The sequence below is a fragment of the Phacochoerus africanus genome, chromosome 4 (genome assembly GCF_016906955.1).
Source record: "Phacochoerus africanus isolate WHEZ1 chromosome 4, ROS_Pafr_v1, whole genome shotgun sequence".
Classification (NCBI taxonomy): domain Eukaryota; kingdom Metazoa; phylum Chordata; class Mammalia; order Artiodactyla; family Suidae; genus Phacochoerus; species Phacochoerus africanus.
In genome coordinates, this window is record NC_062547.1 from 61911374 (window position 1) to 61936727 (window position 25354).

At 48.4% G+C, this 25354-nt stretch overlaps 1 protein-coding gene and 1 non-coding gene across 2 annotated transcripts in view; both read left to right on the forward strand.

Annotated features, from left to right (window-relative positions):
- Positions 1–25354, forward strand: part of CPAMD8 (C3 and PZP like alpha-2-macroglobulin domain containing 8) — a 106168-nt gene that overhangs the window by 53937 nt on the left and 26877 nt on the right. The window contains exons 20-26 of the mRNA XM_047774661.1: positions 5004–5235; positions 8275–8428; positions 9421–9551; positions 14478–14529; positions 20811–21109; positions 22027–22252; positions 24186–24362. Coding sequence (XP_047630617.1) covers positions 5004–5235; positions 8275–8428; positions 9421–9551; positions 14478–14529; positions 20811–21109; positions 22027–22252; positions 24186–24362 — 1271 coding nt within the window. The remainder of the gene's footprint in view (positions 1–5003; positions 5236–8274; positions 8429–9420; positions 9552–14477; positions 14530–20810; positions 21110–22026; positions 22253–24185; positions 24363–25354) is intronic.
- Positions 19749–19855, forward strand: LOC125126630 (U6 spliceosomal RNA). The gene has a single exon (XR_007134725.1). It is a non-coding gene; the product is annotated as a U6 spliceosomal RNA (small nuclear RNA).

Below are 25354 nucleotides of genomic sequence, written 5' to 3' on the forward strand. Positions count from 1 at the left end.
TTACCTTCTTTAAGTTGTAAAAAGGTAGATTGTTTATTTGAGATCTTATTTTGTAATATACGCATTTATAGCTATAAATTTCCCTCCTGGCACTGCTTTTGATGCATCCTGTGAGTTTTGGTGTGTTGTGCCTTTTTTTAATTCCTCAGCTGCACCTGCAGCACATGAGATTTCCAGGGCCAGGGATCTAATCAGAGTGGCCTATGCTGCTGCTGTGGCAATGCCGGATCCTTTAACTACTGTGCTGGGCCAGGAATTGAACCGGCACCTCTGCAGAGACATCTGGATCATTAACCCAATGCACCACAGCTGGAACTCCTGCTGTGCTTTTGTTTTCATTCATCTCTAAGTACTTTTTAATTCCTTTCTTGATCTTTTCTTTGATCCAACACATTAAGACTGTGTTGCTTAATTTCTACAAATTTGTAAAATTTCCAGCTTTCTTTCTCTTTGTTGATTTCTAACTTTATCCCATTTGTGGTCAGTGAAGATACGTTGCTATCTCTCTTTTTGAATCTATTGAGACTTAATTTGTAGCTTAACATATGGTCTGTCCTGGAAAATACCTGATATGGGCCTGAGAACATGTATTCCATTGTCATTGAATAGTGTTCTGTTTATATATCCCCCTGTTCTATTCCCCACAGAATGGCCCATGTGTCAGATGGATCAGCCAAGATATAGGGGTCCTCTCACTTGGAGGGAGTCCTGAACAAAAGGCTCCAGCAGTTTTATGGACCGTGGGGTGGGGGTTGGGGAAAGAGCCAGGAGTGGGAAGGTACTGGGTGCTGAGCCAGAGTAGGGAGAGATGTCTTCAGTGTTTTCTCCTGAAAATAAGGAGGCCCTGGCAGAGGTGTCTGAAGATGACCCCTGCCCAAATCCCTTATGATAAAGACATGTGAGTGGAGGCTTAGGGCTGGGAATGCAAATAGGCAAGGATCATGGCCAGCCAGGGGGGCCCTGAGTCCTTGATTGAAGCTCCCCTCAGAGACTGCAGTGCCCTCCCACCCCAACTCCAGGAGGCCTGCAGGGTGAAGACGTTTTGTTGAATTTTTTGAATTAAAGTAAAGATGATTTACAATGTCATGCCAATTTCTGCTGTATAGCAAAGTGACCCAGTCATACATACACACACACACACACACACACACACATATATATACACATACATACATACACATTCCCTTTCTTATATTATCTTCCATCTTGGTCTATCCCAAGAGACTGGACATAGTTTCCTGTGCTGTACAGTAGGACCTCATTGCTTATCTATTCTAGATGTAATAGTTTGTATCTACTAACCCCAAACTCCCCATCTATCCTGCTGCCTCCTCCCTCTCCCCTGGCAACCACATGCCTGTTCTCTATGTCTGTGAGTCTGTTTCTGTTTTGTAGGTAGGTTCATTTGTGCCACATTTTAGAGTCCACATATAAGTGATATCATGTGGTATTTGTCTTTCTTTTTCCGACTTACTTCACTCAGTATGAGAATCTCTGGCTGCATCCATGTTGCTGCAATTGGCATTATTATTATTATTATTATTAGGGGTCGAATCTTAGCTGCGGCTGCCAGCCTGCACCACAGCCACAGCAATGCCAGATCCTTTAACCCATTGAGAAAGGCCAGAGATCGAACCTGCATTGTCATGGATACTAGTTGAGTTCTTAACCCTCTGAGCCTAATGGAAACTCCTCTATTTTGTTCTTTTTTATGGCTGAGTAGTATTCCCACTTGTATATGGACCACATCTTCTTAATCCATTCAGCTATCAGTGGACATTTAGGTTGTTTCTGTCTTGGCTATTGCAAATAGTGCTGCTATGAACATAGGGGTGCATGTATCTTTTTGAATTATAGTTTTGTCCAGATATATGCCCAAGAGTCGGATTGCTAGATCATATGGTGGTTCTATATTCAGTTTTCTGAGGATCCTCATACAATAGTTGGTGCAATAGTGGTTGCAACAACTTACATAGGGTGAAGCCTTTGTAATGGCCTGGGCTCAGACCTGAAAAAATCACACATACATTTGTAACAGAGAGCCAGGCTTTGCAAGGGTGTATGAAATAAGGATGCCAGGCTGGGAAGTGTGAATGTCCCCCTGGGGGGTTGGGTAAGTGGGTGGCACCCAGTGCACAGTGACATTCACACTTCCCAGCCTGGCATCCTTGTCTCATACACTCTTGCAGAGCCTGGCTCTCTGGTTGGCTGTGATCATATGAAGCTGGGGAACGTTCTGCAAAATGTAAAGAGGCTGAGCTTGAGTTGTTGTTGGGGGAAGGGGTGGCACCTGTGATGTTCATAAAGGTGAGGAAAGATGCTCCAGGTCCTGTGGGGCCATGTTCCACTGCCCAACAAGGTCCACCTGGGTAAGGTTTCTCCCGGGAAGTGGATGGAGAGGCCAGATGGGTGAGGAATAGCCGGGCACCCTGTCAGGTCAAGGGCAATCTGAGCTTTGCTTCTAGGGCTTCTCCCACTATGTGCTAAGACAGATCTCAAAAGAACATTCTGGAAATGCCAAAGAAACCCCAGAGGTTGTCCCCCAGGACCATCCTCGAGTGATCAGTTCTGCCCTTGGTGGGGGTGGGCGTGGGGGGTAGGGAGATCTTGCATGTTCTTTGAGCAACACTCTCCAATAGAAAAAGAACATCAACCATCATATATGTAATTTCAGAGAAAGAGGAGTTCATTCAAATCATATTTTTAAAAAATTTATTTTATGAAAGTATAGTTGATTTACAGTGTTGTGTTAGTTTCGGGTAGGCAGCAAAGTGATTCAGTCATACATATGTATACATATTCTTTTTCATATGCTCTTCCTATCATGGTTTATCACAGGCTATTGCATATAATTCCCTGTGCTGTACGGTAGGCCCTTGTTGTTTATCCATGCTGTATATAATAGTTTGCATCTGCTAATCCCAAACTCCCAGTCCATCCCTCCTTCACTCCCTCTCCTTCTTGGCCACCACAAGTTGAATCATATTTTTAAAATTTTTTTAATTTTAATTTTTAAATTAAAGCGTAGTTGATTTACAGTGTAGTGCCAATTTCTGCTGTACAGAAATTGCATTCACTTTCTTTCTTTCTTTTTTTTTTTCTTGATTTTTAGGGCTGCACCCGTGGCCTATGGAGGTTCCCAGGCTATGGGTCGAATTGGAGCTACACCACAGCCACAGCAACACAGGATTCAAGCTGCATCTGCAACCTATACCACAGCTCACGGCAATGCCAGATCCTTAACCCAGTGAGCGAGGCCAGGGATCAAACCTGCAACCTCATGGTTACAAGTCGGATTGGTTTCTGCTTCGCCACAATGGGAACTCCACATTCAGTTTCTAACACACATTTCTATTTAACCTAACATATATCCAAAATATTGTCTCAATACATAATCAATATAGAAATTATGGATGTGATATTTTACTGATTTATTTATTTATGGTACTGTATTAGCTGTGGCTGCCATGACAATCATAAACTGAGGAGCTTAAAACAATAGAAGTTTATTCTCTCACAGTTCTGGAGACCAGAAATCTGAGACCAGGGTGTCAGCAGGGCCACACTCCTCTGAAGACTTTAGAGGAGGAGGCTTCCTGGCCTCTTCCTGCTTCTGGGGGCTGCAGGCGTTCCTTGGCTTGTGATCATATCACTCCAGCCTCTGCCTCCATCTTTGTCTAGCCTTCCTCTCTCTGTGTTTGAATTTCTCTCTTCTTCTTTTTTTTTTTGTCTTTTTGGGTTTTTTTAGGGCCGCACCCATGGCATATGGAGGTTCCCAGGCTATGGGTCGAATTGGAGCTACAGCTGCCGGCCTACACCACAGCCACAGCAATGCAGGATCCGAGCCGCGTCTGAGACCTACACCACAGCTCAGGGCAACGCTGGATCCTTAACCCATGAGCGAGGCCAGGGATGGAACACACAACCTCATGGTTCCCAGTTGGATTTATTTCTGCTGCACCACGATGGGAACTCCTGAATTTTCCTCTTCTTCTAAAGACATATGTCATCGGATTAGGGCCCGCCCTGCTCCAGTATGACTTCATCTTAACTAATAACATCTGCAAAGACCCTATTTCCAAAACTTATGGTTACCAAAGGGGAAGGGCGGAGGATGGGAGGGCGAGGGATGGACTGGGGGTTTGGGATTGTCATATGCATACTGAGGTATATGGAATGATTGGCCAATGGGGACCTGCTGTATAGGACAGGGAACTCTATCCAATATTCCATCAGAGTCAATGTGGGAAAAGAATCTGAAAGAGAATGGATATGTGTACTTGTATAATTGAGTCACTTTGTTGTACAGAAGAAATGATCACAACAAGGTAAATCAACAATGAAACTTTAAAAATTGAAAAATAGGGAGTTCCTGTTGTGGCTCAGTGGGTTAAGAATCCCACTGGTATCCATGAGGATGCAGGCTTGATCCCTGGCCTCCTTAGTGGGTTAAAGATCCAGCATTGCTGCGGTGGTGTAGGTCGCAGATGTGGCTTGGATCTGGTGTGGCTGTGGCTGGTGGCTGCAGCTCTGATTCCACCCCTAGCCTGGGAACTTCCATATGCTGTGGGTGTAGCCCTGAAAAGAATAAATAAAATAAAATGAAAAATGAAAAAAAATTTTAAAAAGACCTTATTTCTCAATAAGGTCACATTCACAGGTTACCAGGGGTGAGGACTTGGACATGTCTTTCTGGTGACACAAGCAGGCTGTTAAGTGACAGACCTCTTGATTCTGTGTCTTTCTCCCCTACACTGAGCAGAGCCCACTGCCAAACACTGCCAAAGTTTGCCTCTCTGAACCCATTTTTTGGGTGGTCCTGTGATCACAGCTGTCCCAAGAGACATTTATATTTCTGATTATGTCGCATCATAATGCTGATTTCCAAGCTGTTGAGGGGGCACCTCCCTGGGGCCCAAGGCCACGTGGCTGGAGCCCTCCTTCCCACCTGGCCTCTGTGCTGGCCCTGGAGAAGGGACCATGGGTTGTCCATCTTTCCACAGTGACGCGTCAGGTGAGGAGACACTCAGCGTGCAGGTCCCTGACTCCATCACCAGCTGGGTGGGTGAGGCGGTGGGTCTGTCCGCCGAGAGGGGCCTGGGTATCGCCGAACCCACTCTGCTGAAGACCTTCAAGCCCTTCTTCGTAGACTTCACGCTGCCCTCCTACGTGGTCCGCGGGGAGCAGGCCAAGATCCCGCTCAGCATCTACAACTACATGGACACCTGTGCTGAGGTACCAAACCTGCCCTCCATAGACAGCCTTTCCTATTCCCGAGGGTGATGCAGTGCTGCCCCTTCCAAATTCCTCTTCACCCCAATCATTGAAAAAATGTCTAAACCATTCTTAGCTCCCTGGTCTTAATAAGAAACAAGTGATGGATCAGAGGTGGGTTGCATTGTGCTGATTCCAGCACAGAAACAGGGAATCCGGGTGGCCCATGGAGCCAAATCCCAGTTTCTACTTAAAAATTGGCTGATCTTGACTATGTTATTCCACCTATTGGTGTATCAGTTTCCATAGATGTCAGGCAGGTAGTCTTATGGGTGATTAAAGGGTTAAATGGGTTAGCCCACATAGATGCTAAGGACAGTGACTGTGGAAGTGCCACAGACCTTGTTGATGCTGCCCTTGGGGTCCCAGAACCTGCAGGGTGCCTGCAGTAGGGTGGGTGGGTGGCAGAGGTGGGACGGCTACTGTATCAGTTTCTTGTGGCTGCTGTATCAAAGTAGCACAACGTGGTCAACTTTAAACAATGAAAATGTCTTGTCTCACAGTTCTGGAGGCTTGAGTTTAAGGTCAAGGTGTGGGCAGGGTTGACTTCTTCTGGCCACTCTGGGGGACAGTCTATCCCAGACTCTGCCCTGGCTTCTGGCAGCTGCCCACAATTCTTGGCATTCTTTTGGCTTGTGGCTGCCTCATTCTAGTCTGTGCCTTGGTCTTCCCATGGCCTTCTTCTTTCTGTGTGTTTTTACATTTTCTTCCTTCTGTGAACAGACGTCTCTGTGTCCATATTTCCTCTTAGAAGGACCCTTGTCTAATCAGACGAGGGTCTACTCTAGTGACCTCATTTGAACTTGATGGCATCTGCAGAAAGCATATTTCCCAGTGAGGTTACAATTATAGATCCTTGGGTTAGAATTTCAAATGTCTTCCTGGGGGACACAATTTTACCCATAACAGCTATCCTCAGGGTGGTGGGCTTGGGGATGTCAGACCCTGATGATGAGGAGGGAAGGCAGGCAAGATGGAGGGAGCTGTGAGGGCCAAGATCTGGTGGGGGCATGGTGGGAAAGGGGTGTTTGTGGGCCTGTGCATCAGAGGCTGGGGGAGTTCAGGGGCACATGTCCTCCCCTCCTCCTTGGTTATAATCCTTTTGCACCATCTCAGCCTGGATGTCAGCTGATGGGTGGGAGAAAGAGAAGGTAGATGGGCTCCCAGAGTGAGGGGCACCCCTTAACGGTTGGGGTTATGAGCCCAGGCTAGTGATGGAAGAATGAGTGGGGGGATGGGAGAGGGGGGTCCTGCTGGGAGCCAGCCTGATCTCTGCAGGTGATCACAAGTGACAGAGGCAAGAGGCAGCTTGACCTATCCTAGGAACTGCTCATGACACAATCTGGCTGGGCTGGAAAGCAGGAGAGAAGAGGAGGCTTGTTTCTTAGTCTGAGTGACAGCCCGGGCGGCAGGAACCAGGACAGTGGCCACAGGGTGGCCTGGAGGGGGCCAAGGAGGACATATGAAAGAATCAGAGTCATCAGCCAGGAGCAGTGCCCCAAATCTCAGCACCTTTATCATCCATCTTTTTTATGTAGTTAATGCCAGTTTGAAAAAGCCAGAATAAGACTCCCAGAGTGGCCCCTGAGGAGTCTCTCCTGAATCTGCAGGCAGGACCCCCAGGTGCTCATTTCAGCTTTGAGCATGTGCAAGTGGCTGCGTTGACAGGTGGGAGAAAAGAATCCCTGCCTTGCAGCAGGTGTGTCCAGGGAAGGGCACTCGCCAATTTCAGGACCCCCCGCCCCCCATGTGCCCATCTCAAGGTTCCAGAACAACAAGTCCATCCAGATCCCTCAGCCTGGACAGCTGGTTCCACCCAGGACCTGGAAAATGCATCTCATTTGACACTTGAGTTTCTTCTTTCCTCCCTGGAAGAACTTTCTGGAAGAAGGCTCTCAAGAGGGATGGGGGAGGCCCCAAAGCACCCTGCACCAGCCACTGGCTGGGTCTGCCTGCCTGTGGGCAGGATTCAGACACTCTGTCACACTTGCTGCTGTAGACCTTCTTTGTACACACCCGCGCGCGTGCATGTGTGTGTGTGGGGGGGGGGTATGCGTGACTTAGGTGCTTTGACCCTCTGAGGCCTGGGGATCACGCATGCGTCTTTGTTCAGATCTATTTCTTGAGCTTCCAGCAGGGCACCTGAACCCATTAGGTGCTGCCACTGTGCTGGTTGGACAAATGGATGTGGAACAAAGGGCCTATTGTAGGCTGGGGGGTATAAACACACATGTGCACATACAACATGCACACGGAGACACGAGTAGACTGCTGTGCTTACACATGTGTGCAGAGACACTCACCTTCACCTGTGTGCATTACACATTGGAAACATGCCGTAACTCCACACATAAGTGTGCACACGGAGACACATGGATGCATAGCACACCCATATAGGCATGCATGAGTGCACGCAGAGCCCTGTTGTGAAGCAGTGGAACTCAGTGGTTGGAGAGAGGGTCAGAGGAAGTGCTCTGTAGGGCCTACAGGTGGAGTGGTTCCCTTTTATCCCATGCTCAGGGATGGATGGGGCTGGAGAGACAGCCCTTGAATTGCCCTTAGTCCCAAGGGGGAGCTGGACCAGTGAGGTTGTTGGAGGTGCTGAGGGAAGGAGCAGTTCCCAGCAGGAAAGAGGTGAGCAGTTCATTCTGATCAGAAATGGAAAGGGGGAGCTTCCGCTGTGGGCCAACGGGATGGGCAGCATCTCTGGAGTGCTGGAATACAGGTTCAGTCCCCGGCCCAGCGCCGTGGGTTAAGGATCTGGTGTTGCTGCAGCTGTGACTTAGGTTGCAACTACGGCTTGGATCTGATCCCTGGCCTGGGAATTCCATATGCCACAGGATGGCCAAAAAAAAAAAAAAAAGAAATGGAAAGGGGGCCTCCCAAGGAAAGCATGATTTTGGATGAGGCTGCCAGGGTGGGCAGGTTGCAGTGGGCAGTGGGGTGTGCTGGGAGGGTGCACTGATTCCAGGTATCATGGACCCTTGCCACTCTCTCCAGGTGTATGTGAAGTTCTCAGTTCCCAAGGGCATCCGATTTGTTGGCCATCCTGGCAAACGCCATCTGACCAAGAAGACATGTGTGGCCCCTGGGGAGACCGAGCCCACGTGGGTGGTTCTGTCCTTCAGCGATCTGGGTCTCAGCAACATCACAGGTGAGGCCCATGTGCTTCTTTGGGCATCTTCCCTCTCCTGGCTGCCAGGGAGTCCAGGTGCTGAATCCAGGCACAGGCGAAGGGTTAGTGGGGCAGACAATGAGGTTGAGGGACAAGATAGCTGCTGGAGAAGCAGGCCAGAGGGAGTGATCAGGAGGTAGGGGCCTCATTTGGGGGAAGCCAGGCTCTTAAGATGCCAAAGCAGGGACTTCCTGTCATGGCTCAGTGGTTAACGAATCCGACTAGGAACCATGAGGTTGCCGGTTCGATCCCTGCCCTTGCTCAGTGGGTTAAGGATCCAGCGTTGCCATGAGCTGTGGTGTAGGTTGCAGACTCGGCTCGGATCCCGCGTTGCTGTGGCTCTGGCGTAGGCTGGCGGCTATAGCTCCAATTTGACCCCTAGCCTGGGAACCTCCATATGCTGCGGGAGCGGCCCAAGAAATGGCAAAAAGACAAAAAAAAAATGATGCCAAAGCAACATAGCATGCACACACAAACATTCTTGCATACATGTGCATTCATATACAGCCACATATATGCGCCAGGTACCATGCACACATGCATACATATGCATGCAAACATCTGTACCATGCACACAGTGCACAGTTGCATACACGTACATACACAATACTTGAACACATATGCACACATGCATACATACGTATGCACGCACATGCACCAGGTACCATGTACACAGTGCACACATGCGTGCATTTACATGCAAACACACACCATGCACACAGTGCATACATGCATGCACACTCATGCAAACATATATACCACTCACACAGTGCACGCATGCATACATACCATGCACAAATATGTACCATGCACACATGTGCGCACATGCATGCATACCCATGCACATATGTGCATATGTCATACAAGCACCTATGCATGCATGCACACCTGGGCCAAGGGTGGGGGCAGAACAGCATCAGCTGGGGAGGGACATGTTCTGAGAGCTAGCACCAAATACTCTAATTCCACAGCCAAAGCCCTGGCTTACAGAGAAACGAGCTGCTGTCGGGATGGGAAGTCCATCAGACCCCTGGAGGAGAATTACGCTGACAGAAGGGTCCCCATCAGGAGGGATCACATCAGGCGCAGTGTGATGGTTGAGGTAAGCCTATGTCCTCACGTGAGGCACTTGGCCAGGACCTGATTCCCTTAATGGTGAGGTGGGGGCTGGGTGTTTGGTCCCTGCCCCAGCCAGGGCTAGGGAGGCCCCCCTAGGTCTTTCTCATTGGAGCACTGTGGCATCCATCCCCTCTCCAAGGAGCAGAGGAGGCTTTGGTGGAGCAGCTTGGGACTCGTGAGGGCTTTGGGGAAGTGTCCTTCTGGCTCTGGGGTGACCACCTTGGAGGGTGGCATACCTCTGTCTCCTGGCTGCCCGTTTGTTATAGGCAGTTGTAGGAACTGACTGGGCATTTGGAGAGTTGTTCTTGGATTGCCCGTGCCAGAAGGACACAGAGCCTCCAGCTGGGGCGCCCAAACCACCACCCCCAGCCCCACTCCCAAGCTGTGACTCTGGGATCTGCATGATATGCATAGGGCTCAGTAAGTGACTTATTATTCCAACCTTGCTCCATGAGATGAGGGTGCTTGCACTCCCCCCAACAGCCTGGGGAAGGTCAGAGAGTGCACACAACACCTCACAGATCTAGGCTTGTAGCAGCAAAGATGCCCCATCTATCCGGGGTTGCTCAGAGCTCTCAGGTGAGAGCTCTTAGTGCTGCTCAGAGAGCACGAGGCCGCCCTGATGAAGCTCTTCATAGCAGCCCTGAGTGTCTGCCCCTCCCCAGCGGCCCAGCTGCAAACAGCTGCCCTGCCTCTCGGCTGCAGAGCAGAGCACAAATGGTTTCCATCAGCGCCTGGAGTCACACACACACTGGGTGGAACTCCCAGAGGTGGATGGGTCATTGCTGCAGCTTTGTTGACATGACGTGATGGAGTCCTCTGGGACAAGTGTGTCATCGGATGAAGCATGCGATCTCCATAAGCCAGCAGGACGGGATGGCCTCAACAGGAAATGCAGAGACCCTTGGTGACCCTTGGTGCAGCGTGAGCATGGTCCCTGGGCCACAGCGTGCCCTCCAACCTGGGTCCTGGAGCTCTCACCTCCTTCCTCTGCAGGAGGAATTTCTAAATGCACGGAGAAGGATTCTCCTATCCCCAGGCCTTTCCGCCCCTTCATGCTGCTCAGCAGTGTCTGCAGCATCCAGTGGTCCAGCTTCATACAGACGCTCTGGGAGACAAGGAGGGATGACTTAGGCATCAGAAGACTTGAAATATAAATGAAAAAAGAAAAAATGGATTTACAAAAATGGATTTACAAAATAGGAAGCACCAGGTGTGTAGTTTGATAAAGCAGCCAAACCCTCTCCCACCTCAGCCTGTTGCAATGCTCTGGGCACATGGTTTGCTCCCTCCATTGGTTATTCCATGGACCCTCCCGAGATATCACATACCACCTGCTGGACAGGAGGCTGAAAACAGTGGAAAGGCCATTCCTGAGAGGCATGCGTTGGAGAAGCAGGTGATGGCTGAGCTGTCGCGAGTGCTGTATCAAGTGGAGGAGGGGCCGACACCATCTCGCCTGGCTCCCTAGTCGGCCCAGGGGAAGGTGACCTTTTGCACTTATGCTGGAGGGCTCAGAGCCTTGGATCACCCCATTGTGTCTCAGCAAAGATCACAGAAGCCAGAAAGAGGCAGACATAATTCAGACCCATGAGGAGAGCTTGGTGGGCATCACAGGAGTGAGAAGAGGTTTTCCTTCTTGGTCAAGGGTGGGCTCCGGAGTAAGAGCCCTAGGTTCAAACAGGAACTGATGGATGGTTTAAGTGTGCGTGGAAGGCCTCTTCCTGGCCCAAGTGATAAAGAAGCGTGAGCTCTTGTCATCTAGGCTTTTATCATGGTCAACTAGGGGATCCTGCACATAAGCCAGAGATGCCCCTTCCATTTTAGGAAGTGTCCATCAGCTGATGAGTGGATAGATGTGATACAAAGGAATACAGTTCCCCAATGCTGTGGAATATTACTTAGCTATTAAAAGGAATGGAGCCTTGATGCATGTTATGGTGTAGATGCACCTTGAAAACATTCTGCTGAGTGAAAGAAGCCAGATACAAAAGGCCCCATTGTTGTATGATCCCATTTATATGAAGTGTACAGAATAGATAAATCCATAGGACAGACAGGAATGAAGCCCTGATGTGAGGTTGCGGAAAATTCCTGCCAGAGGTAATAGTAGTGACATCACACAGGGGACTGTGTTTTAGAATCTGGGCAGGAGTTGGCTTGAGCCCAGAGGTGGAGATTGGAACCTGGGATCAGCCAAAAGCTCAGACAGCCTAGAGAAGAGAGACTGGCACCAGGGTCCCCTCTGAGTTGAGCCAGAAGAGGAGACAGGACCGAGTGGCCATGAGCTATGGGCGGGGGGGGGGGCATGGCGTGTGTCCCAGAGACCCTGGATGGTCAGCCAGAGCCAAGGGACTTGGATCCTATCTCTGAGGATTCACCTGTTCTGGACATTTCGTATAAATGGAATCATACAGTATGTGGCCTTTTGCATCTGGCTCTTTTCACTCAGCATGAGGTTTTTAAGGTCCATTTATTTATTTTTTTAAATTTTGGGGGGAGTTCTCTTGTGGTGCAACAGGATCATCAGCATCTCTGCATTACTGGGATGCAGGTTCGGTCCCTGGCTCGGCTAAGGATCCCGTGGTGCCACAGCTGTGGCATAGGTCACATAACTCACAGCTGCAGCTCTGATCTGATCTCTGGCCCCAGGAACTTCCATATGCCATGGAGTGGCCAAAAAAGAAAAAAAAATTTTTTTTTTTGTGGCTGCACCTGCAGCATGCAGAAATTCCTGGGCCAGCGATTGAACTCACGCCACAGCAGTGTCCCAAGCCACAGCAGTAACAATGTGGGGTCCTTAACCCACTGAGCCACTAGGGAACTCCAAGGACCACATTTTGTTTATCCATTCATCCACTGATAGACATCTAGGTTATGAATCATTTTTATGATCATATAGCTATCAAGAGCCATTATGGGTTTACGAAGGTCAGACCCTATCCAGCGACTCAACACTTTTTCTGGCAAGGACCTGAGCAGGTAGATTGGTGAGGGGGTTGCTGAGGCCCAAGCAAAACCTTGGGGCTCACCCTGGAGCCTGTGGCTAAGCAAATAGCGTGTAGGCTCCATGTCAGGCCTGCTGGGTGTAAGGTGACAATCCAGCTGGTAGACAGCTCAGTGTCATCCAAAAGGATGTGCTTGGCCTCTTAGCACCAACTAAAGCTTTGCCAATGAGGTGCTCAGTGGTGGTGTCAGGTTGTGGCTTGTGTAGGTGAAGTGGGACCCTCATGCTGGCCCCCCAGGCGGGGCCCTGGGTTGAGAGCAGGAAGTGGATGTGATCTGGACAGGTGCTTCCTGGACTCTCCAGTGCAGACCCGGGATGGATGGACCCATTTTGCAGCATCAACAGAGGACCGAGTAGAGTTGCTGTTGTGGTTCAGTGGTTAAGAATCTGACCAGGAGTTCCCATCGTGGCACAGTGGTTAACAAATCCGACTAGGAACCATGAGGTTGCCGGTTCGGTCCCTGCCCTTGCTCAGTGGGTTAAGGATCCGGTGTTCCTGTGAGCTGTGGTGTAGGTTGTAGATGCGGCTCGGACCCCGAGTTGCTTTGGCTCTGGGGTAGGCAGGGGGCTACAGCTCCGATTAGACGCCTAGCCTGGGAACTCCATATGCTGCAAGAGCGGCCCAATAAATGGCAAAAAGACAAAAAAAAAAAAAAAGAATCTGACCAGTATCCATGAGGATGCAGGTTTAGTCCCTGGCCTTGCTCCGTGGGTTAAGGATCTGGCATTCCCGTGAGCTGTGGTGTAGGTTGCAGACTCGGCTCGGATCCCGAGTTGCTGTGGCTCTTTTGTAGGCTGGTGGCTACAGCTCCGATTCGACTCCTAGCCTGGGAACCTCCATATGCTGTGAGTGTGGCCCTAGGAATGGCAAAAAGACCAAAAAAAAAAAAGTTTAAAAGCCTGAAAACCAGGAACATCGAGGGCAGAGATGATGGATGCCCCAGCTCAAGCATTCCAGGAGAGAGGATTCATCCTTCCTCTGCCTTTTATTTGGACCTTCAGTGGCCTGGAGGGAACCCACCCGTGGAAGGGAGGGCCCTCTGCCTTACCGTCCATCAATTCGGATGCTGACCCCTTCAGGAAGTGCCCTCACAGGCACATCCAGAAGTAACATTTGGCCAGATATCTGGGCATCTCGCGGCTCCCTGGAGTTGACAGATAAAATGAACCATCACAGGGGGAGAAGCTGGGACCCCAGGAGGCTGCCTGGCTGCAGTGGTCTAGCATTAACCCTTTTGAGGTCTGACCTCAGGACAGATGGCCCTGGTGCACCAGTCTCATGCTGCTAAAAGGGGTCTGGAAAAGCAAGAGCCCCACAGGGGCCATTCCAGTCAAATGAAACCCCACAAGGCATATCAGGTTAAATTCCAGGTGCCCCCTTTCAAGAGAGTAAGACAGCTGCTGTCTACTATTTGGGGGACATCCTGGAGGGAGCAGAAGCAGGAACATGACGGACAGGAGACATGCCTCTGATGTCTGATGGGATGTGTCGGACAGAGGGATGGAGACCCGGTCTGGTCCTTGGCAGACCGGGTTCCCCTTTCTCAGTGCTCTTGGATGTTGGATGGGGGTTTCAAATCCCAGCAGCCTTTGTGTCATAGTGTTCCCTGCCCAGAGAGAGAAGCCGGGCTGGGAGCTGGGAGGAAGGGGTTCCCTGGAGAGCAGGGTAGGGATGTGGGAAGCATGATATGTTTAGTAGCAATTCATGAGTTTGTTAGACTAGAGCCCAGGGAGGGGAGTGAGCCTTGGTTTCTCCATCTGGCTGAAGGAGGTAGGTTAACATGGTCCATCTCTGTGCACCTGTGGTTGTGGCATCACCCTGCAGGATCCAGGCTAAGAGTTGCAGCCACCTCTCTTCTGACTGCCCCCCGGCACTCAGTTCTTCTCATTTCTCTGTTTCAGCCTGAAGGAGCCCTTCGATCGTATACCTACAGTGCTTTCTTCTGTCCCAATGGTGAGTCCCTATGCCCACTCTGCTGAGGACTTTGGCCCTTACCCCCACTCTGTTGCAGCTCTCCTGCTGCTGAATGGACACCTGCCCTCCTAGGGGGGTTGGGGTAGAGACATAGCAATGAAGCACTGAAATGTCCCAGCTGGGGACAACTGTAAGTCAGAGCGAGGACCGGGCATCTGTCATGCAGGAAGTGAGCACATACAGTGGTAAACTGCAGGTGCCAATGAGGAAAGAGACTGCAGTCATGGGTAGGGCTGCCCTTGGAGCCCCAGATGAAGAGCCCAGGTCTGAGGATGGGAGGTCTTAGCACATCAGGGGAAAGATGAGGGAATGAGGGTGACCCAGAACCAGGGGCAGCAGGGGAAGATGTGGGAAATTAAGGTGGGTTCTGAAAAGTATGAGATTTAGAATCTGTCCACCTTGATCCCTTGAAATTGACAGTATGACCCGTGACAGGAAGTGGGTACAGAGAGTGCCCATTGGGCAGAATGGCCCATCCACATCTCTACCTTGGTGGGGTCAGGCAGTGAGCCTGAGCTGCCAGTGGGAGGGTCTGCCCCCTACCCCATCCAGCCCATCTGCAAGGAGCCCTCCAGCTTGGAAGGTGGGCTGGGGCTGGCACTGGGCAGTCACTTGTCAGGCTATGCCAAGAGTCAGAGCTGAGGATCTCGGATGGAGTCCTCTGGGGATGCCAACCCCCCGGGTGTACCACCTCCCTGTTCTCAAGGCATTCAGCCCAATGGGTCCCCTGACCACAGCACACTCTGGACATGGGCTGCCTCTTGACATCCCCCGTTTCTTTTTCAGTAAATAGCAATACATCATGTATATGCTCAAAGGATTTTTGACAATGGTGTATAGGCAGTTCAGTGGAGGATGAACAACAAATGATGCTATGAGCAACTGGAGGTCCATTGGCAAAAATATAAAATCTGACCTAAAGATCACACCTTATATAAGAATTAACTCGAAACGGAGCATGAACTTACATGTAAAACCATACATCTTTAGGAGAAAAAAATATGGGAGAAACCTTTGGGTCTGGGGCTAGGTAAAGAATTCTTAGATATGATTCCAAAAGCATGAAGTATAAAAGGGAACATCAATGAATGGGCCTCATCCAAATGAGAAATGGAGGAGTTCCCTATTGGGGCTCAGTGAGTTAAGAACCTGACATGGTGTCTGTGAGGATACAGGTTCAATCCCTGGCCTCCCTCAGTGGATTAAGGATCTGGCCTTGCTGCAAGCTGAGGCATAAGGTGCAGATGTGGCTTGGATGAGGTGTGGCTGTGACTGTGCCATAGGCCTGCAGCTGCAGCTCTGATTTGACCCCTAGCCCTAGAACTTCCATATGCTGCAGGTGCAGCCGTAAAAAGAAAAAAAAAAATGAGAAATGGAGTTCCTGTGTAGCTGCAGAGGCAAGGTTCAATTCCCAGCCCGGCATAGTGGGTTAAAGGATCCATTGTTGCTGCAGCTGCAGCCTAGGTCACAGCTGCAGCTTGGATTCAGTTCCTGGCCCAGAAACTTCCATATGCTGTGGGTGTGGCCACTAGAAAAAAAAAAAAAAAAGAGAGAGAGAGAAATGTTTGCTCTGTGGAAGATGCTGTTAAGGGGAAGACATCCACACTACTGACTGGAGGAAAATAGTTTCAAACCCAGATCTGACAAAGGACTAGTATCTAGAATATATAAAGAGCTCTCAAAATTCAACCATAAATAAAACAAACAGTCCAATTAGAAAATGGGTGAAAGAAATGAAGAGTTCACCAAAGAAATTGTACAGGTGGCAAATAAGCATGGGAAAAGGGGCTCAATATTGTTAACCAAGAGAGAAATGCAAATTGAAATGCAGTGAGTTATCAGTATCCGCCTATCAGAATGACAAAAATAAAAAGTAGTGACACAGCAATAGATAATCAAGCTGTGGAGGGAGAACCTGGACCTCTTGTACGCTGCTGGTGGGAAAGTGAAGTGGCACAGCTGCTGGTGGTGGTTCCTTAAAACAGTCTGCTGGTTTCTTTAAAAAAAAACGAAGACAAGGGAGTTCCCGTCGTGGTGCAGCAGAAACGAATCCAACTTGGAACTATGAGGTTGCGGGTTCGATCCCTGGCCTCTGTCAGTGGGTTAAGGATGCGGCATTGCCATGAGCTGTGGTGTAGGTCACAGATGCAGCTCAGGTCTGGCATTGCTGTGGTGGTGGTGTAGGCTGGCAGCTATAGCTTTGATTCGACCCCTAGCCTGGGAACCTCCGTATGCCGTGAGTGCAGCCCTAAAAAGACAAAAAAAAAAAAAAACCCACAAAAACAAAACAAAACCAAAACCATGCCACCAATGTACACCCAGCAGTTACACTCTTAGATATTTATCCCAGAGAAATGAAGAAGTAACATTTACACAAAAATTTGTATACAAACGTTCAGAGAGCTTTATTTACAATAACCCCAAACTGGAAACAGCCTAGATGTCCTTCAGTGAGTGGATGGTTCAACAATTGCGGTCCATCCATATCTTTGAATACCATCCAGAGATTAAAAAGGAGAAAACTATTGATATCTGCAACTACTTGGATGAGGGGGATGAAATGAAAAAAAATCAGTCCAAAAATGGTACATTAATGATTCTTGAAATGACAGAATTTTAGAGTGGTTGCTGGAGGGTGTGGTCTGGTGATAAAAGGGCAACAAGAGGGATCTCATACAAACAAAATTGGGGAAATCTAAATGCAGTCAGCACATTGTAACAGTGACAGTGTCCTGGTACTAGAATTTTGCAAAATATTACCATTGGGGAAACTGGGTCAAGAGTACACAGATTTCTCTGTGTTATTTCTTAGAGTTACATGTGAATCTATAACTATCTCAGTAAAGTTTAAATTAAAAACATGTTTGAAAAGCAATGCATGTGTACAAATCCCCTATTATTCCACCACTTAAATGAGCCCCCTAGAGCAGTCAAATTCATAGAGACAGAAAGTAGAATGGTGATTGTCAGGGGCTGGGCCAGGGGAGTGGGGATTTATTGTTCAGTGGGCATAGGGCATCACTTTTACAAGTTGAAGAAAAGAGTTCTCGAGATGAATGTGGTGATGTTTGCTCAAAGTGAATGTATTTAATGCTACTGAACTATGCACTTAAAAACGGGTAAGATGGTAAATTTTATGTGTATTTTACCACAGTTTTTACAATTGGGAAAGGAATTCTCATCATGGTGCAGCGGAAACAAATCTGACTAGGAACCATGAGGTTGCGGGTTCGATCCCTGGCCTCGCTCAGCGGGTTAAGGATCCGGCGTTGCCGTGAGCTGTGGTGTAGTTTGCAGATGCAGCTTAGATCTAACTAACATTGCTGTGGCTGTGGTGTAGATCAGCAGCTGTAGCTCCGATTCAACCCCTAGCCTGGGAACGTCCGTATGCTGCGGGTGAGACCCTAAAAAGCAATAATAATAATAATAATAAAATTGGGAAAGGAAAAAGCACTATCTATGTATTAGAGACAATTTGGAAAGATAGAAAGAAAACTATCTCCTCTGGTTCACATCCAAAGATGACCTCTTTTGACATTTAGCTGTATTTGCTTTTGTAAGATTGATTATTGTTTTGGCATACTTCTGGCTCATGAGCTATATAATACTCTATCTTGCCTTTTTCATTTAACACATCCTGAGTACTTCTCCTTGTAATCATAAGGTCTTTATAAACAGCATTTCAAAACAGCTTTAGTATGCCCCATCAAATGACTGCCCCATAATTTGATCATTATGGAACATATTGAAGCATTATTGGGCATCGATATGTTGTTTGTATTCTTACATCATAAGCCACACTAAGCTGAATATATTTGTAATCAAAGTAAGGTCAGTAATGTTTTTAACACATTTATTGAGGTGTAATTGAAATACATTAAATTGGACATATTTTGAGTGTAGTTTGATGAATGTGGGCATATGTGTACATCTGTGAAGCCATCACCACAATGAAGATAATGGCGATTTCCATTAATCCCAAGTCATGTCCCTTCGAAATCCCTCACCCCTGTCCACTCTTGTCACTAGGGAACCACTGATCTGCTTTCTGTCTCTACAGCTTACTTTGCACTTTCTAGAATTTTATATAAATGGAATCATATAGAACGTTCTTTTTGTCTGGCTTCTTTCAAGAAGCATAATTTTGATTCAACCGTGTTGTGTGTATCAATAATTCAGTCATTTTAAGGCTAAGATTCCACTGGGCAGATGTGTCACACTTTGTTTATCCATTCACCTGTTGATGGACATTCAAGTTATTTCCAGTTTGGGCTGTTTCAAATAAAGCTGCTGTGAACATTCATGCACAAGTCTCCATATGGGGAATGTGTTTTCCTTGTTAGAGTGGAACAACTAACTCATAGAGTAGGTATGTGTTTTTTTTTAAGAAACTGTCAACCTGTTTGCCAAAGTGGTAGTCCCATTTTGCATTCCCACCAGCACTGGATGAGAGTCAGTTCTGCCCCATTGTTACCAACACTTAGTATTGTCTGTTTAATTTTAGCCATTATAATAGGTGTTTAGTGGTATCTTATTGTGGTTTTAATTTGCATTTCCGTCATGACTAATCATACTGGACATCTTTCATATGCTTATTTGCTATTAATATATCTGAATTGGTTCAGATCTTTTAACCTTTTAAATATTGAGTAAGTTTATTTGCAGTGAGTTTTGAGAGTTTTAAAAAATATACTCTGGATACAAGTCCTTTATCAGATAAATGCCTTGCAAAGCTATTTCTTCCAGTCTCTGGCTTATCTTTTCATTCTCTTAATAGTGTCTTTTATTCTGTCTATCTATCTATTTTCATTTTGGCCCACCCCATCTTGGCATATGGGCCAAGGGTCAGATCTGAGCTGCAGTTGCAACTAAGCCACAGCTACAGCAGTGCTGGATCCTTAACCCACTGTGCCCGGCTGGGGATGGAACCTGTCCCAGTGCTCCCAAGCCACCACTGATCCCATTGTGACACGGTGGGAGCTCCAATAGTGTCTTTTAAAGAGGAGAAGTTTTTCATTTTAATGAAGCCCAGCTTATCATTTTTTCTTTTATGGATTATTTTTTGTTGTTGTATCAAAGAAATCTTTGATAGACCTGATGTTCTCTTCTCAGATTTTTATAGTTTTAAGTTTTACATTTAAAAATGGTTATGGCCCGTGCTCGCTTCGGCAGCACATGTATTAAAAATGGTTATGATCGTGCTCGCTTCGGCAGCACATATACTAAAATTGGAACGATACAGAGAAGATTAGCATGGCCCCTGCGCAAGGATGACACACAAATTCGTGAAGCGTTCCATATTTTTTTAGAATAGATTTACAAGGAGATCCTGCTGAATAGCATTGAGAACTTTGTCTAGATACTCATGTTGCAACAGAAGAAAGGCTGGGGGAAAAATGTAATTGTAATGTATACATGTAAGGATAACCTGACCCCCTTGCTGTACAGTGGGAAAAATAAATAAATAATTAAAAAAAATGGTTATGATCCATTTCAAGTTAATTCTTAGGGCCCATACAAGGTATGGAGCAGAGTTCCTTTTTCTGCATCTGGAGACCCAATTGTTCTGGCATCATTTGTTGAAAAGGCTTTCCTTTTGCTATTGAATTGCCTTTGCACCTTATTGAAAATCAGTTGCTCCTGTGTGTGGGTCCATTCCTGGACTTCCTCTTCTGTTCCATTGAGCATGTGTCTATGTTGACAGCAGTGCTATGCTCTTGCGATTGCTGTAGCCTTAGAGTAAGTCTCCATGTCAGATGGTGTGAGTCTTTCAACTTGGTTCTTATTTATCCAAGTTGTTTTGGCTCGTCTAGATCCTTTGAGTCTCCATATACATTCTGGAATCAGCTTTGCAATGTTTTCAAAACACCCTGCTGGGATTTTGATTGGGGTTGTGTGGTATCTCTAGGTCAGTTTGGAGAATAATGAACATCTTTGCAATATTATCGTCTGGCCCATGAACACGGGCTAGCTCTCCATTGGTATGGGTCTTTAGCTTCAGCAGCATTTTGCAGTTTCTGTGTATAGGTCTTGAACCTCTTTTGCAGGATTTTTCCCTGTGAGCATTTCATCTTTTGCATGCTATTGGCAAAGCAGTCATCAAGCCATGCTGCATTAAGCCGCGCTTCCCATAGCTGTGTATGGAGCCACAGTGAGACCGGTCCCCTGAGGTCCTGATGCTCAGCTCTGGGCACATGCAGGGGGAGGCACGGAGTACCTCCAGTGCCCCCTCAACACCCCTTCCCCTTCCCTCCATCCAGAGAGAGTCCACATTTCCACGCCCAACAAATATGAGTTCCAGTATGTGCAGCGGCCCCTGCACCTCACCCGTTTTGACATGGCCGTGCGAGCTCACAACGACGCCCGTGTGGCCTTGTCCCCGGGACCCCACGACACGGCGGGCATGATCGAGATCGTTCTGGGAGGGCACCAGAACACCAGGTCCTGGATCTCCACCAGCAAGATGGGCGAGCCTGTGGCCAGCACACCCACGGCCAAGATCCTCTCCTGGGATGAATTCAGAACATTCTGGATCAGCTGGCACAGCGGGCTCATCCAGGCACGGTTGGGCTTGCACAGGGTGGCAACAGGAACCCCCTGGTCTTTTGGCATGAATTGCTTCCTACTGTATGTGATGGGAGTGAAAGGGAGAGGGGGAAAACACAGGACAGCCCTCATGTTGCTATAGCCTGCCTGGAGTTGCTTACTATAAAAAAGTGGTGAGAGAAGTTGCCGTTGTGGCTTAGTGGGTTAAGAACCAGACTGATATCTGTGAGGATGCAGATTCAATCCCTGGCCTCGCTCGGTGGGTTAAGAATCCAGTATTGCCATGAGCTGTGGTGTAGGTCGCAGCTGTGGCTCAGTTCCCACATTGCTGTGGCTGTGGTGTAGGCTGGCAACTGCAGCTCTGATTCGCCCCCTAGCCTGGAAACTTCCATATGTCATGGGTTAGGCCAGAAAAAGAAAAAAAAAGTGGCAGGCCCTAAAAAGGGGGAAAAAAAAAAAAAAAAAAAGGCCATGGCAGAGGAAGTGCCCAGGGATCTGGGAGTGGAAGGGTGGTGAGCTGTCCAGGGGAAAGAAAGTGGGTATGAAGAGGTAAAATGAGGACTGTGGGCTCTTTCTGGGCAAAGCAAAGGAGACATAGAAAAGAACCAGCTGACACAGCTTCTAGAGGAGGGACATAGCCAAGTGGGGTTTTGAAGTATGAATATGAATTTGCCAGGCAAACCAAAGTGGAGGGAGCTGCATGTGCAAAGATCCAGAGGTTCCACAGAGCCCAGTGACTTTGGAACCTGCAAATGCCGCACTTGTGTCTCTGTTGGGTGTTTAGTGGACAATATGTTCTCTAGTTTCTCTCACCTCTGACCGCCCCCCCCCCCAAGAATCCCATGAGCATGGCCAAAGCCTCAGACCATGCCTGAGCACAGCTTCATGCTTTCTGCCAGCCCCCAGCAGAGCCTTGGCCTCTTTTTCCAGGTTGGCCATGGTCCAGAGCCGTCCAATGAGTCTGTCATCATGGCCTGGACCATCCCCAGGCCACCAGAGGTCCAGTTCATCGGTTTCTCCACTGGCTGGGGTTCTATGGGCGAGTTCCGCATCTGGAGGAAGATGGAGATGGATGAGAGCTACAGTGAAGCCTTCACCCTGGGGGTCCCGCACAGTGCCATCCCTGGGTCTGAGCGTGCGGCTGCCTCCATCATAGGTGCGTCTGCCCTGTAGCTGAACTTGGGGAAGACAGGGACAAGAGCCAGGCCAAGGGCAAGTATTCACTCTGGACTCAGTCTCCTCCTGGGCTTTTCTGGGGACCTGTGCTCCCAGTGCCTCCAAGCAGCTAGTTCCTTCTCTGATCTGGGTGCTGGGCCCAGACTTAGAGATGACCTCAAACTTGCCCTTCAGGGGCTCCAAGTCTGGCTGAGGAGACAGGTCTTTGCCCACATGGGGTGACCCTGAGGGTTGGGTGATGAACTCTATGAAGGCAGCAGATCTGGGGGATGTATAAGAAGGTTGCAAGGCCAGATTGAAGGGCATGGTCCCTAGGGGTTCAGGTGAGAGAGTCAAGCATTTAGAGCATTTTTTGAGCTGGGGTAAGAGGCTGCAGCCAGGGGTCTCTTGGGCTGTGGATTTCTCCCATAGCCAGGGCATGGGAGTGGAAAGTGGATGTGATCCTTCCAGTACTGGGGATTGGAAAGGCGAGGAGAAGGGGAGAGGCCAGGTGGAGGCAGATCTGAATGAGGGAGTCTTGGGTTGCTCTGACATCAGAGGATGGAAGCTTTGGGTCCTGGGCAGGTTGGTGGATTGCAACCAGGTCAGAGGATGTTGGAGCTTATAATCCAAGACATAAGATCAAGTCAAATGGGGCCTTGGGAGTGGAGTGGCCCAGATGGAGGTGAGGGGTATAGGGGAGAATGCAGATGGACAGGGATGGAGAGGAGGTGAAGGCAGGGACCTGTATGACAGTGTGGCTTTAGCACAGTGGAATGGAAGGGTAGAGGAGAAACTGGAAAACCCAGAGGAGGTGAGTGACAAGAAGGTAGCCAGGAAGGAAAACCCACAGGAGGAGGTTGCAGGTGCAGTGGCAGCCTCACTGGGCCAGGGGGAAAAGTCAAGGAAGGAAAGAAAGTACAATCGAGATGGTGGGGATTCTGGAGCCCATCAGCAGCATTTAGGGCAGAGAGGCCAGGGAGAGGAAGACACAGTACTGAAGGGTTGAGAGTACAATAAGAGGGAAAAAAAAAAGAACTTTAAAAAAAAGTATCAATACTACCACACATGTACGAAGACTTATTAAAAATTCATTTTAGGGCCAGGCTGCCTGGATGGCCATGATAACAAAACCTCTTTTGTACTATTGTCATGCTTAAGACTCAGACCTTACACTTAGCTCAGATGTGTGGGACAGGACAGGCCTCTCTTGCAGGATTTAGAAAGACCAGCCTTTCTTCCTCTTGAGGGATTGACCTGAGCTATGGGGCAGGCCAAGATGTGTACAGTAGTAGATTATCAGTTTTGATCTTTCGTAGTTTCTATTAAATTGAGAAAAAATCTAAATTCTCATGGTTAAGGAGAAAATCACATTTCATATTGGAAGTTAGAAAAAATATTTAGAATGGAAAGCTATATGGCTGGATTGATGGCTTAACAGTTATGGGATGCAGCCAACATTGTACTAAGAGGGAAATGTATAGCCCTAATTGCATCTGTTTAAAAAGCCAGAAAAGGGAGTTCCCTTGTGGTGCAGCAGGTTAAGGATCTGGCATTGTCACTCTGGTGGCCTGGGTTGTTGCTGTGGTGCAGGTTCAATCCCTGCCCTGGAAAATTCCACAAGCCCTAAGCGCAGCTAAAAAAAAAGGCCGAAAAGGAAAAAGCTTTAACTTAATGAAAAGACAGAGAAAAACACCTGAGTTAGAACTAAAGAACATAGAGAGAGGCATGTAGGATAGGGCCATCAGACTTCACCAAAGCCAGGAGACCAAGCAGGCTGAGTGGACAAGGGTGCAGACCAGTCTCAAAGAGCAGCACTGGCAGTTGGAGGGTGGGTGACTCATTTTAGGTCATAGGTGGGCTCCCTCTGAGGAAAGCTGTGCCTAGGACAGCTAGGCCAACTCCCAACCCATTCTTCTTTTCCTTTCCACCAGGAGATGTCATGGGGCCAACTCTGAACCATCTCAGCAACCTCCTGCGGCTGCCCTTTGGCTGCGGAGAGCAAAACATGATCCACTTTGCACCCAACGTCTTTGTCCTGAAATATCTTCAGAAAACACGACAGCTTAGCCCTGAAGTGGAAAGGGAGACCACTGATTATCTGGTACAAGGTACTGGGGAGACCTGCCTGTGTGGAGGGTGTGGAGAGACAGGCGGCCTTGGCCCCCATGCCAAGTGTGCTGGATGGGGAAGAAGGTGGGTGAAAGAGGCCACTCTGGGTGGCCTAATCTGGTCCCTGTCAGTAGGAGCCTGGCAGCCCCACCTGTTAGGAAAATGCTCTGAATGTCAGTCATCAACCATCAGAAGAGGAACAGGATCTTTCAATATGTAGATTTCTAAAAAATTTCAACATATGTATGTATTTTCTTTTTTGGCTGCCCTGCGGCATATGGAGTTCCTGGGCCGGGGATCAGATCCTAACTGAGCCGGAGTTGTGACCTACTCTGCAGCTACAGCAATGCTGGATCCTTAACCCACTGTGCCGAGGGTCAGAGATCGAACCTGCTTCCCAGCGCTCCAGAGACCACCACTGATCCCATTGCACCGCAGCAGGACCTTCAAATGTAGATTTTTTTTTTTTTGGAACAACAAGAACAATATAATAGCATTATAAAAAAACATTTGGAAAAGAAAAAAAAAAAATCCCTATAAGCTCCTTGATAGTGCTGGCCCTGGGTTTACTCTTCTGTCTTCCAGAAGCACAGATTAGCTTTGCTACTCCTGGTGTCTTTTTTTTTTTTTTTTTTTGGCTGTCCCTCAGCATATAGAGTTCCCAGGCCAGGGATCAGATCTGAGCCGCAGCCTCCAAATAAGCCGCAGCTGCGGCAATGCCGGATCCTTAACCCACTCTGCTGCAGGGCTGGGGATCAAACTCGTGTCTCAGCACTCCCAAGACACTGCCGATCCTGTTGCGCCACAGTGGGAGCTCCTACTCTTGGTGTGTTATAATGTGGCCTCCTCTGGCGAGCCCCCACCCCGCACTGTGTGCATAAGATTTGGCGCTGTGAGAAGCTGTGGTCTGTTCCCCTCCTTGCTGTGTGGAGGGACCACAGTCAGCGTGTCTGATGGCGGGTGTTAGAGCAGTTGGCAGTTCAGGGCTTTT